This window comes from Lampetra fluviatilis, chromosome 10 (assembly GCF_964198595.1).
Source record: "Lampetra fluviatilis chromosome 10, kcLamFluv1.1, whole genome shotgun sequence".
NCBI classification, from domain to species: domain Eukaryota; kingdom Metazoa; phylum Chordata; class Hyperoartia; order Petromyzontiformes; family Petromyzontidae; genus Lampetra; species Lampetra fluviatilis.
The window spans coordinates 7,083,279-7,095,966 of NC_136284.1; the positions used below are offsets into that span (position 1 = coordinate 7,083,279).

The following is a 12,688-nucleotide window of genomic DNA, read 5'->3' on the forward strand; positions in this document are numbered from 1 at the left end:
TTGAATGCTACAAATATATTTTTTACTTCACATTGCCAAGGTATCCAAGCAACATAGCAGACATACTTTGTATGATAACAAGTCTCCAATGCAATAGATGAACCATTCAACCGAAACGTATTTTTTAGTAACCCAAGCAACCCCTCTGATGTGAATATAACAAAACAATCAGTGTCGTTGTGGAGAATTAGTAACAATATAAAAAAATATCTCTACAACTAAAATACTGTCCTGCTTGATGCTTTATCATTATACTTTATGTAAACCATTTTTTTTTCATTTGCACATTTTACACAATACACAAGACCCTACATTGATTAGTGTTCTATGCTTACTGTGAATAGTTGTGTTTAAAGAGACAGCTTACATTTTGAACAGAAAACATTGTTTGAAAGTGGGCAACTCATCAATTGTAACCACACCTCAATACTACACACGTCGGAATCCACACAGCACACACTAAAGAGCCAAGCTCTGCCATTTTAATTTCTTTGCAGTAAATCTTTATTTCAACTTGTATTGACTGAAGAGACTGTAGACTAGGGCATTGTTGGTAGTAGACTATTATAAAAAGCCACGCAATTCACCCCACATGCACTTCACATCACTCAACTCAATACTCCTACCTTAACTGAGGTTTTAAAGCACCCGATAGAAATGTAATGGTCATGTAACAGTACTTAATATGGTGGCATTTTATTTATTAAAGGATATAGGAATGGCACTCGTGAAAATTATAAATTGTCCATTCTAATAGGTTGTTAAATAATTTCTTGTGTAAAATGCAATGCCATACAATAACCGATCTGCATAAACCAAAGTTAAGGTTACATGGAGTATAAAGTGCTCAGCACCCAGGGGTCATTCATACACTGCATAAGTAAAAAAAGAGATGGTGGCATCATCTTTACAGACTAAAAGCATTGGATTATGTACATGTATAACAATTTCAAAACAATTTTAACAATTACACAATCCCTAATCACACTCCCACACAAGGGCAACTTCACTGAACTTTTCAAGTATTTTTTTAAAATAATTTTAATTCTGCACTTCAACTCACTTTACCAATGCCAGTGGTAGTCATATTAGATTCTTTTTAAAATTTAAATGTTCATTACAGAGATAAGTAAACTACATTTTTTGCACCAAAAAAAAAAATCAGTCATGCATGTGCAACATTATTCAACGACCTCTAACTTTATATTTCACATCGCTCAACAAACACTCACGAACTTGCACGGCCCATCAACTTTCCAACAAAGACCTTCATCGTTCTAAAATTTATACATGTATGTACACAAGAACGTATCCTCTCAGTAAAGCTTCAAGTCTTCCCCAGATCAGTTTCAAAAATGGATGACAGGTAGCGAAAGACGAATGGCAGCTTTGTAAGTTTTTTTTCACACCGTGAAGTAAACCTTAACTCAGGCGCCCAAGCACTTGAGCATCTCCCTTTTCTCTATAACAGTTCAGGAGACGGTGAGGCATTATGGCTGAACTTCGGGTTTCGACGACTCCCAGCCCTAAAAAAAGATGTGGCCTGGACACCAGGCTAAACAATGCCCAAAAACACATTGTAGGGTCAGTGTCCACCTCCGCAGCATCACCGCTCCTCTTAAGAAGTCAACGGAGATGTTATTTCTCATGCCCACAGCCACTGAATCCATCAAGCTTCGGGTCTCCGTAGAGCACAGACCCCCCCCCGGCCCCTTCGTCCCGTTGCTGTGGGCAGTGTGTGCCACCAAGCTGACTAGTTGGAGTTGCTGTTGGGCGATGCGGTAGCAGAGGCAGAGGAGTTGGGCGTATGTGTATTGGTGTTCGCAGGAGACTTGCGGATGTGAGGCATGAGGTACAAGTCGCTGGCCAGCTGCTGTACGTGGATGCGGTCCTCCTTGCGGTAGGCCAGGCAGCGACGAATGAATGCCTAAGACCACACCAACTTGTGACTTTTTTCCTCAAACAAACCACATTGTGTGCAACATTATTGATAGAAAACCAAGCAGTCCACATAAGGATCTGCATGCCTTTAAATTGAGCCGTCTCATGGAGACAGCTTTGAGGAAATGACTGCCATCACATTCTCGTTATGTAATTAACTACATTCACATGCCTCGATAGGCTTCTGCATGGTTTTAAATGAAGGTCATTGAGTGATTCAGCTTATAATTGAAACTCAAAGCAGCATTTATTGCCTCCTGACACTGCAGCCAGATGCCAGCATGGCCATGTTTAAAAACCCCGAGCGAGATATAGACATACCTTGGCCTCATTTGAGGCGACGGGCTTGACGGGAAACTGCACCTCTGTAGCTCTCAGGATGGTTTTCTCCTGAAGGATGTCTTGTTGAGACTGATTGTGCCCAAAAGGCTGCACAAAAATGATGCAAAATTGTGGAATTAAAACTTAAAAATAAACAAGTAATAATAATAAATATTCATAGAAAAAATTTACAATGCGAGGTTATCTTCTTGGTTCTTTTGGTAAATCGCGTAGAATGGAAATAATAAAATAATAAAACAAATAAAATTATTCTCACGACGTTTCGGCCACAACGCAAGCAGCCGTCCTCAGGTGGAGAACACGCAAGCAGCCGTCCTCAGGTGGAGAACAGGTCTGTCGAGAAGACAGTCTGAATGACAGACCTGTTCTCCACCTGAAGACGGCTGCTTGCATTGTGGCCGAAACGTCGTGAGAATTATTTTATTATGTTTTAATTTTATTATTTATTATTTTATTATTTCTATTCTACGTGACTTTACCGAAATAACCAAGAAGATGAATCCCTGCAGTCACGAAAGCTTTACATCGAAAAATGCGAGGTGAAGCACCTACCTTTCGCCCATAAAGGCACTGGTAGAAGATGACGCCAACAGACCACACATCCACCTTGTTTGAGATCTTTGGTGGCTCCTTCCCAACTACAAAACATTCTGGAGGCAAGTACCTAGAAAAATTGTAGAAAAACACGCCGACACGTTGCACAGACATGCACAACATTTGCAACTCTCGACAAGACCAGCTTTAAGTCAAGATTTACAGTGAGGGAAAAAAGTATTTGATCCCCTGCTGATTTTGTACATTTGCCCACTGACAAAGAAATGATCAGTCTATAATTTTAATGGTAGGTTTATTTGAACAGTGAGAGACAGAATAACAACAAAGAAATCCAGAAAAAAAGCACTCCCTTTAAGAGTGTGCTCCTAATCTCAGCTCGTTACCTGTATAAAAGACAACTGGGAGCCAGAAATCTTTCTGATTGAGAGGGGGTCAAATACTTATTTCCCTCATTAAAATGCAAATCAATAACATTTTTGACATGCGTTTTTCTGGATTTTTTGTTATTCTGTCTCTCACTGTTCAAATAAACCTACCATAAAAATTATAGACTGATAATTTCTTTGTCAGTGAGCAAATGTACAAAATCAGCAGGGGATCAAATACTTTTTTCCCCTCACTGTAAGACCAGTTGATTAATATTTACAAGCACATTTATAAACACATGGCACTATGAATATATTACACCATTTTACACGTGCACTAAATATATGTATTTAAAATATGAATAAGTACAATGCTTCAAGGTGCTTAAAGGAATAAAACATGTTCATCAATCTAATAATGTGAAGCGTCAATCCCCAGCTGGATGAAGGCCTTCTCATAATTCACACCGACACACATACTCGTGTGGGTTGGTTAAAGGTGAGCCCAGGACTGGTTCACACATCACTCACCAATGATGGTAGCCGTAGTCAGGAATTAAAGTTAGCTAACTGGGTTCACAGCGCAGTGCAATAGCCACTGCACCACTGCCCCAAATAAAAAGTTTTCTTCCTTCGATAAGGCATTCAAGACCATAACTTCCTTTGTCGAGCACAAATATTTTTTTAAGATAAATATTGATTTTGTTTACTAAAAAAAATATAGTTTACCAGTAGGTTCCTGCCCCCTGAGATGTCAGATCCATGCCATCCACAGCGTTGTAGTTTTCATCATCCATGATCTTGGATAGCCCAAAGTCGGTGATCTTGATTTCACCACAAGATTTTCCATCCACCAGCAGGATGTTGCCTGATTTCAAAAGGTATGTGGGGTGTGGGGCAGGTAAGTGGTTCATGTCGGGTCAAAGTTGAAAATTACACATTACCAGCAATTGTTCCAAGGGCTTTCAAGGGCAGCACAGTAAATGTTTATTGCATGTAAACTATGAACCCTAATGAAAGATGTTAAATGCAAACCTGATTGTATATTGAATGAAAACTGGAGCGTAGTGTTTCTAAGACTCATTCTGTTTTCAAGGCAGACAGTGGGTACTGAAAATATAACTGCCCACTTACACTTCTTTATGACTGTCATATAAAACAGTGGCCAGTGCAATCATAAAATTTGACCACAATTGGGATATTGATGAATTTGTCTAGACAACTGGGATGGGTGAATGGGATCCTGCAACAATACCTGGCTTGAGGTCGTAGTGTATGATGGGTGGCTTGATCTCGTTCAGGTACTTGAGGGCACTCACGATCTGCATAATGATCGAGCGTGCCTCTTTCTCCGACATCAGCTTGTGCTGCTTCAAGTAGAAGTCCAGGTCATTCCCATGGATGTATTCCAGCACTGTACAAAATCTAGAGGTGGTGATGATAAGACATTACATGTACAAATTCCACACAAACGCTCACTTGCTTTTCATATTAGTTCAATAAAAAGTCCAAAATACCAGAATGTTTACTCACGAATCGGTGTCGAGAGAGAAGTAATCGTAGAGCTTTACTATTCGTGGATGATCCAGTTCCTTGTGTATTCTGTACTCCCGACACGCGTGCCTGCAAAATGATTAGTAGAAAGTAAAGAGAATGTGACATGCACGAATATTGCAGACAGTTTTTCAGAACGTGCTATGCGGCTGATAGACCCTCAAAATTCAAGTCTCTCTAGCATATGGAAAGTATGTGCAAATCACACGTCCAAGTTTCAGTCTGTGAGCCATGCGATAGCTTCGGGAGTTGCACGACTAATACTGCTCAGTCCGCCGGAGAGTGGGCGTAGGATGCAGTTATTCGCGATATGGTCCAATGTCTCTTTCGAGTGGCAGCAGTCACACTGTGGGTTGTTTTGAATTCTCCACTTGTGGGCGTGTGTGCAGCGACCAGTTGCTGTTCTGAAGCCGTTGATGGAGCACCATATTTTCTCGGCACATCAAAGCTGTGCAGAGCAATGGTGGGGTCGTCGATGAGGCTTTTATTTGGAACCTCCGCAGAATTGGTTTCCAGGATTTAAGATGGGTTCATGGAGGGTCGAGCAGGTCTTGGTGTAACGGTAGATGTACACTTCCTTGGATTTTTCCTAGTTGGTTTGACGTCGCGGCATCCCGGCGGAGGTTTGCTGGCGTAATGTTTGCTAGAACCAGTAGCCACTCAGTAGGAGTGCATTTCAGTGTGCTCTTTATCGGTCCAAGGACGCTGTTGATCTGGACGTCCAATTTCTTTGTGTGAACACTTGATGCCCAGATTGGCACGCAATACTCGGCACTGGAATGCACGAGAACGAGGGCGGCAGTTCCCCACGTTGTACCGTCAAGTTTGCGCATCAGAGCCCCTCTGCTTTTAGTTTTTTCCTTCACCTTTTCGATGTGCTTTTTAATGTGAGGCTTCTGTCCAAAGTTATGTCCAAATACTTGGGATATGGCTAGTTTTGACGGGGTTACCACAGAAAGTCACTTCCAACTGAGCCTTTATGTCTCAGTTAGAGTCGTTTGGAGGGATTTGGTCATAGTCTCTACCTTTGGAAGTAGTCTTATAACACGGACAAGTCTTCTGTGAGTGTGTAACTAATGTACTTCAGGTTTGTTCCCCGAGTAGCCATTGCTATGTCGTCCGCATAGACAAATTTGTGGGATGATGTCTTTTGCAGGTCGCTGGTGAGGATGTTAAACAGGATCGGAGCCAGTACTGATCCCTGAGGTAAGCCGTCATTGACATTTTTTGCATGGTTTGTGTTATCGGGAAGGTGTGACACTTGATGATGTGCACTGCCTTGAGTAGGAACCCATGTCTCCAGATGGTGTCATAGGCGGATGAGAGATCTATCATGGCGATACAGGTTTTTTCCTTTTGCTGGAATCCAGCTTTGATGTAGCTGGTGAGGGGAAGGACCTGCTCACAGCAGCTTCTGGCAGGTCGAAAGCCGGATTAAGTGCCTCATCGCACGACTAAAACCATCACTTCAGCCTTTTTGGAAATCGTGTATATTTGTAAATCCTGTCCAAAAAATGGTTCTTTTCAGGGCCAAAACATCAGCCAAAGAAGAGTGGGACCAGCATTACGAGTGTATCAACTAAACGTGGAAGGCCTCTCACGTGCAAAGTGTGAGGAACTCGGCAAGTGTTTACATCAAGAACACATCGACGTTGTTGCACTCCAGGAAACCCACGCCGAAGATAAGCGACTCAAGAACTATAAAATCGATGATTTGAAGCTATCGTGACTGCAGGAATCCATACTCTTTGGTTCTTTCGATAAAGTCACGTAATTAGAAATAAAATAAAACAAATCACGACGTTTCGATCGTCATCAGGCAAAGGAGTCAGCCTCTAAAGGCAAACTGTTTATAAAGGTTTGGGGATGGGCATAGCCCAAGTGTATCAATAGCACCAGGAGCATGGGCGGTGCACAAGTGCCAATGCAGCAACAATGCCAATGCAGCAACAATGCCAATGCAGCAACAATGCCAATGCAGTGGGTGAGAGAGCTTACGTGGCAAGAGGTTATATAGGTAAGAAAGGGGGGGGAGGAGCAAGGGGGGAGAGAGAGGGGGGGGGTGTGGTGCGAAACGTCGTGATTTGTTATTTTATTTTAACTACGCCACTTTACCGAAAGAACCAAAGAGTATAAAATCGATGGATATAACATAATTTCTGCCATCAACCATCTGAAATATGGCCTTGCCACTCACATCAAGTAAAGCCTTCCAGACTATGAGGTGAAGAAAGAAGTCATCACCAATGAAACATAGGCCATTACCATCAGAATAGGCCAGGGTGTCAATGACGAACGTGTACAAACATTTCAACTATAGCACCTTCAGAGAAGGATCAACAGTGACAGTATGTATTTTTCCTTGTTAATGTCCAGTTACTGGGATCCGATGGATTTAGATCGCCTGTTGCAAGTTTTGGTTTCCTCCAAAGGGTAATCGAAGGATACACGACGGGAAACGCAGATGGCTTAAGACAATGTAGATTAGTATTTTTAGATATCTCATTTGTTTTGCCTGTATGCAATCACTGTATAGAAATGTAAATACACCGCAGACAGAGGGAGCAGTATCACATAAGATGCTCCACTCACTTGTGGTAGTTCTCCTTTTTCTCATCTCTCCAGTTTTTGTTAAGCTGGTGGATCTTCACAGCCACATACCTCTGTTCTTGCAAGTCAAAAGCCTGGCAATTACAAACAAGTAATATTGGCTCTTTCCATTTTAACAAATATTTAACTGTTGCAAAAATCCATTAGAATTAAAGGTACTTACTTTGTACACTTCACTGAACCCTCCCCTCCCCAATAGATGAAGCAGGAGGTATCTGTCATTCAACGTTGGGTGATCTTTAAACCTTAAAAAAACAAATAGAAAAAGTAGGGCAGTTAAAAATATGGTCCGTGACATCAGCGGATGTAACAGGTTTACAGTCATCCAATTAACACCAAAGAAAATATGTCAATGCTGCGTGTAATCCTTTTGATCACATGACCCATCCACGCAACACTTAGGCTTTTTTGTGTTATCAAATAAAAATGTTTTCTTAAACCTGAAGTTTTGAAATAAAAAGTGTACAATTTCATGAGCATATACACGTTCCTCTGGACTAAAAATGTAAGGGAACTCTTGATTGCACGTGTGCTGTTGTAAGTAGACCTTTGCTTTAACCAAACAAGTACTGTTCCTGTTGCTTAGAGACAGAAATCCTGCATTGAGATAATGTTTACAACTTTGCATTGGTTGTGCGACCGGAAGATGCATTATTGAATGACAAAGGAATAACCGATAATGCTTTTTAAATCTCAAGCCTGGAGGTTGTTTTCAGATAAATAAAACAAACAACTATCTTCATCAGCAATGGTGACAACAATAAAGCCACCCAATTAGGTTGTATTAAAATGTGTGAAGATTTTATCATAAGTTAAGTGTTAGGTATTCAAACCTTTTCGATAACCGTGTAAAATTCTCATACAATGCCAATATCATTTATATAAATAGCAGTTTTGAACGTAGCTTTACAGAATACATGGAACAGGCAAATGTGAAAAAGGTAAAATGGTTGCAGTTGTGCAATCAAGGCACTGGCCATGGTGACCTCTTGACCTACACTACTTTGAGAGCCTAACCAGCATAAAAAAGAGTGTAAATTGTGCATGTGCAATGGCAGTCACAAAGCCAAAATCTCATTTATCTTAAATCGTTAAAGGGGATCAACTGCCAAATCGCTGTCTGTGGTGCTGACGTTAGGAAAAACCGCAACTTTTTTCAAATTTTCTTGCTGTGGATTTCACACCTGATGATGATTGCTTGTGTTGCAGTCGAAACGTCGTGAGAATTTTTATTGTTTAATATTTTTTAAATATTTTTTTTATTTCCCTTCTACGTGACTTTACCGAAAGAACCAAGAATAGGGATCAAGTAATTAAATTTTATAAAAAAAATATATATCGTCATTGAAGCACTTGCAAAAGCAAAGCATTTCCCCCCAAAAAAACCTTCCAATAAATGATTGCCAGTAGGTAGTCTTTTTTTAATATACATAACATTTTAGAGGTTATGACAAGTGTTGCACCACGATGTGAATAAGAGGGTTGTACGCAATTGCCTTTTCATTTGGTGAAAATGTAAAACACATTGCACTGGGCGCAGTGAAAAGCACTGCCAGAAAAGTGTGCAATTAATATTAATAGGTGGGAATGGATTCCAAAACCATTACTTGAATATTTGTGATGGTACGTCAATAAACAAGATATTATGGTTACATTGCGTAACAATCTGACAATTGTAATTATCCAAAAACATTACACATGCAGCAATCTAGTTTATAATAGACAGATCTTGAACAGTACTGAGCAGAGTAATTACGTCACTACCCACGACTGCCAAGTCATTCAAGTATTTAGTACAATCTAAATGGAACACCAACAAGAAAACCACATCACACAGCCAGATCATTTAAATTTCAATGTTAATTATTTAACATCCATTCTTGAATATTTCAATCAAGTTACCTTTACATTACCGCTTTGCCTTATAATGCTTTACGAAAATGCACGTTACAGATTCCAAACAGAATAGCTTCATTTGGTGCACTTCAATATTGTTTGGAATAACCACACATGTGGAAATAAATGTTTATACTGGTAGGAACCACCTGGTTCCACCAGCCCGCAAGGGATTATTGTGTCCGTCCGTCCTGCATCCAAAAATGGGAGGGGTGGGGCTGGGTGGAAAGGGGAGGGTGGGGAGGGGCTGGGTGGGGAGGGGCGAGGTGGGGAGGGGAGGGGCTGGGGAGGGTGTGGGCTGGGTGGGGAGGGGCTGATCACCCCGTGATGCCCTTATAAAACTCAACGTTTAACCTACTCACGCCGGCTTGTGCCCGCCCTCATAGTCGGCCATATTTGCGGAATACACCACGCCGCCGTTGACCCTGGCCATTGACCGAGCAACCCAACGTTCCTACCAGCTCCCTCCGCAGGAATGTTTATATTCTCTCAAACGACAACCAACAGCCCAGGGACACAATTTTGCACATGTTCCTTCCAACATCGCCAAATAGTACTGTCAATCGGACTTTCTTTGCTTTTAAAATTGAGGCTTTACCCTGGTTCCAGCTTTTAAGTGTAAAACAGATGTTTACTTGTAAATGCAATACACATTTTGATGGTCAATATGCGTTGAAAAATGTCGACAATCGGACATGTGCGATGATAAAGTTTGTCAAAGGAATAAACGTGGGCCATTTTATTTGGACTTCAAATACATCAATGAAACAAATACTTTTTTTTACTAAAACTACTGCCAAGTCAAGATATTATGGTAGTGGCCAAATTGAGACTGACCACATGTGCAACATTCTGCACAAACCATTTCTTAAAGCTATCTCAAATGCCCAGTCAAAATACATTTATACCCGATATTATACAGAGACGGATGGTGCAGCAGCCGTGGTTGGTGCACTTCACTATGAATCCAGCAACCTGAGTTTTATGCCTGGCCACGGTTAATATCATTGACAAGTGATGGTACTTGGGCCCCCATTTCACAAACTCGTACTGACTAGCATGAAAATGTATGGCCTAAGAACCTCTATGACCGAAAGACATGGGGGAGACCTTCATCCAGCAGTGGATGGATACTTAATTTTAAAACACAAATATTAAATTACAAAGAATGGTGAATTCTCAATCTGCTTTTGAAAAAACACAATACTTAGCAAAATACATTACCTTTCATGTATACACCCCCTGGTGGAAAAATGTTAGGAGTAGCTATTCTCATTTTTTTACCTGTACGAATGAAACGACTTGCCTGCTAGTTTTGGTGATTTATGAGAGCCCATATTTGAAAAATGTATCCACTTGAGTTTACATCACATTTGAACACTTAATTTAAATTTCAGGTTGCTAGGGGGACAAAAACACCTGTTGCACAGTCACTGTGAGAATTTCTATAATAATAAAAAACATCACAGTTGCCGAGCACAGGCCCAAAATGGTAAGTGCCAAGCAACAAATAACACTATTGAAGGTATAATAAAGTGAATGCATGTCTTGAATTGAGCAGTTACATGAACTTGGGAATAGAGACAATGGGACTGGTATTCACAATTTTGCAGTGTTAGGAATGAAGCAGACAGAAGTATTTGTCCTGAAATATGGTGGTTGAAAACAGTATGGGTTAGACAAGTCATTCTGGTAGATTACGCATTGGTTGAAAAATCAATAAGTCTATGGCAGTAGTAACCATGGTAGTAGAAACACAGAATGTTAAGTAGGCAACTGACCAACGGTGAGCCAGCAACTGGAGTACTGGACCATCAAACTGCCTTACGTTTAATTCTAGTATAGTGAGGGAGGAACTTGCTTCACCACCAGTTATGACAACACAACTCCAAATTTGAAATAATGGCTAAGCGAAAAACTCACTGCGAGTTGTCCTCATTGTGAATCCGCTTGAGCTCACGGATGTGCAGGTTCCTCGTACGTTCCAGCCTTTCTAGCTCTGCCTGGATCTCGGCCTCCTCCTACGGCACACAGCGACACACACACAGCGCAAGGGCCAGCTCAACTACTCAACACAACTGGGCTGCGTGTGTGTAAACACCGATGTGCTCACGCACTCAAAAGCTCCACCATCTGCATTGAACACGCACTCGAGATAGCTACAAGCAAGAGTGGGAAATGGGTTGCACAAAGGTGTTTTTTTTCCAGAAATGTTTATGTAATGTGGATTTCAAATAGAAATCAAACCTTTTTAAGATGTCCTAATCTGAGCTTTAAAATTTCTTCTTGCTCATGGTACTCAGCTACCGTTAACCTGAAAAAAAACAAGAAATGTCACATATGTGATGTATGGTATATTGCATAAGTGGAGAATTGTTTGCACATGCATTTAAATCATAAGGGATATAAATATGATCAAGCAGCATTGCATGTCAAGTGTCGGGGTAGTTATAACATCCCGAGAGGAAAAGCAAAAACAAATATGCAGCCCTCGAGGATTCGTTACAACCCATGCATGAAAACTTGGTTTTGCAGAAACAATACTTCAAAGACTGCTTATCAAAGTTAAAGGCTTGATGTTACTTTATGAGCTTGTCCAGGAAAAAACACATTAATGCATACTTAAAATATTTTAGAATGTTACAACAATACACATAACTTATATACACTATCAGAAAAAAATACCTTATAGCATCAGCAAATATTAAAATAACTTTCCATGCCAAATAAGGCCACCTTACAAAACTTATACTACTTCTCAGATTAAACAACAAAAACAAAAAAGGCAGCTTCATGAATAACGACGATGGACTGCACACTACACAAGCAACAAAAAATCCACATGCCGTGCACAACTATGCACGCAGCGTCATGCCAAGTGTAGTTTTTATAAATGGTGCTCACACTTGAACAGGTGTCCATGCCGACAGTTACACAGGGGCAGGTTTGTACTCACAGCTGTGCTACTACAACACGCTAACACCAACTGCTCCCGCTGGCTGCCTTGTGACTGCGGTGTTAACATTGGCCCATCTAACAATGAAGGAGTTTGTATTTGGAATGGTGGGACTGCGAATGGTCAGCCGAGCTCCACATACAGTTTCGCTTGCTGCTATGGAACCATATATGGTATGTAATGAACACACACACAAACGTTGCATACGAAGTGGCGATTTAAGACTCCTTCGAAAAAGGAAGCTGCTGCTGCTCACGTCGGTGGTACACTTGGCTTTACGAAGTTGTCGTCGGCACCATTGACTGCCTTGTTCTTGCGCTGCTTCTGTTCCGCAGCAGAAGCTGGGCTGGTCATGTGAGCAGCCATCGGCGGTTTTCGCTTGGCCAGCAACTTCCGCTGCCGTTCAATGTCTTCCCGCTGCTGGTTCACCCACTCTTGTTGCCTGTTTAATGACAATCATGGCATTCTA

At 41.1% G+C, this 12,688-nt stretch overlaps 1 protein-coding gene across 3 annotated transcripts in view; it reads right to left on the minus strand.

The window, feature by feature from the left end:
- The window catches only part of LOC144934515 (serine/threonine-protein kinase tousled-like 2), a 22,160-nt gene continuing 9,472 nt past the window's right edge, over positions 1–12,688 (minus strand). For all 3 annotated transcript variants that reach the window (XM_078860365.1, XM_078860363.1, XM_078860364.1), the window contains exons 11-21: positions 12,476–12,661; positions 11,511–11,577; positions 11,187–11,284; positions 7,531–7,612; positions 7,350–7,441; positions 4,737–4,826; positions 4,459–4,628; positions 3,933–4,071; positions 2,836–2,947; positions 2,263–2,370; positions 1–1,927 (exon numbers count right to left, since the gene is read on the minus strand). In XM_078860365.1, the coding sequence (XP_078716491.1) occupies positions 1,754–1,927; positions 2,263–2,370; positions 2,836–2,947; positions 3,933–4,071; positions 4,459–4,628; positions 4,737–4,826; positions 7,350–7,441; positions 7,531–7,612; positions 11,187–11,284; positions 11,511–11,577; positions 12,476–12,661 (1,318 nt within the window). In that variant the 3' untranslated portion in view covers positions 1–1,753. The remainder of the gene's footprint in view (positions 1,928–2,262; positions 2,371–2,835; positions 2,948–3,932; positions 4,072–4,458; positions 4,629–4,736; positions 4,827–7,349; positions 7,442–7,530; positions 7,613–11,186; positions 11,285–11,510; positions 11,578–12,475; positions 12,662–12,688) is intronic.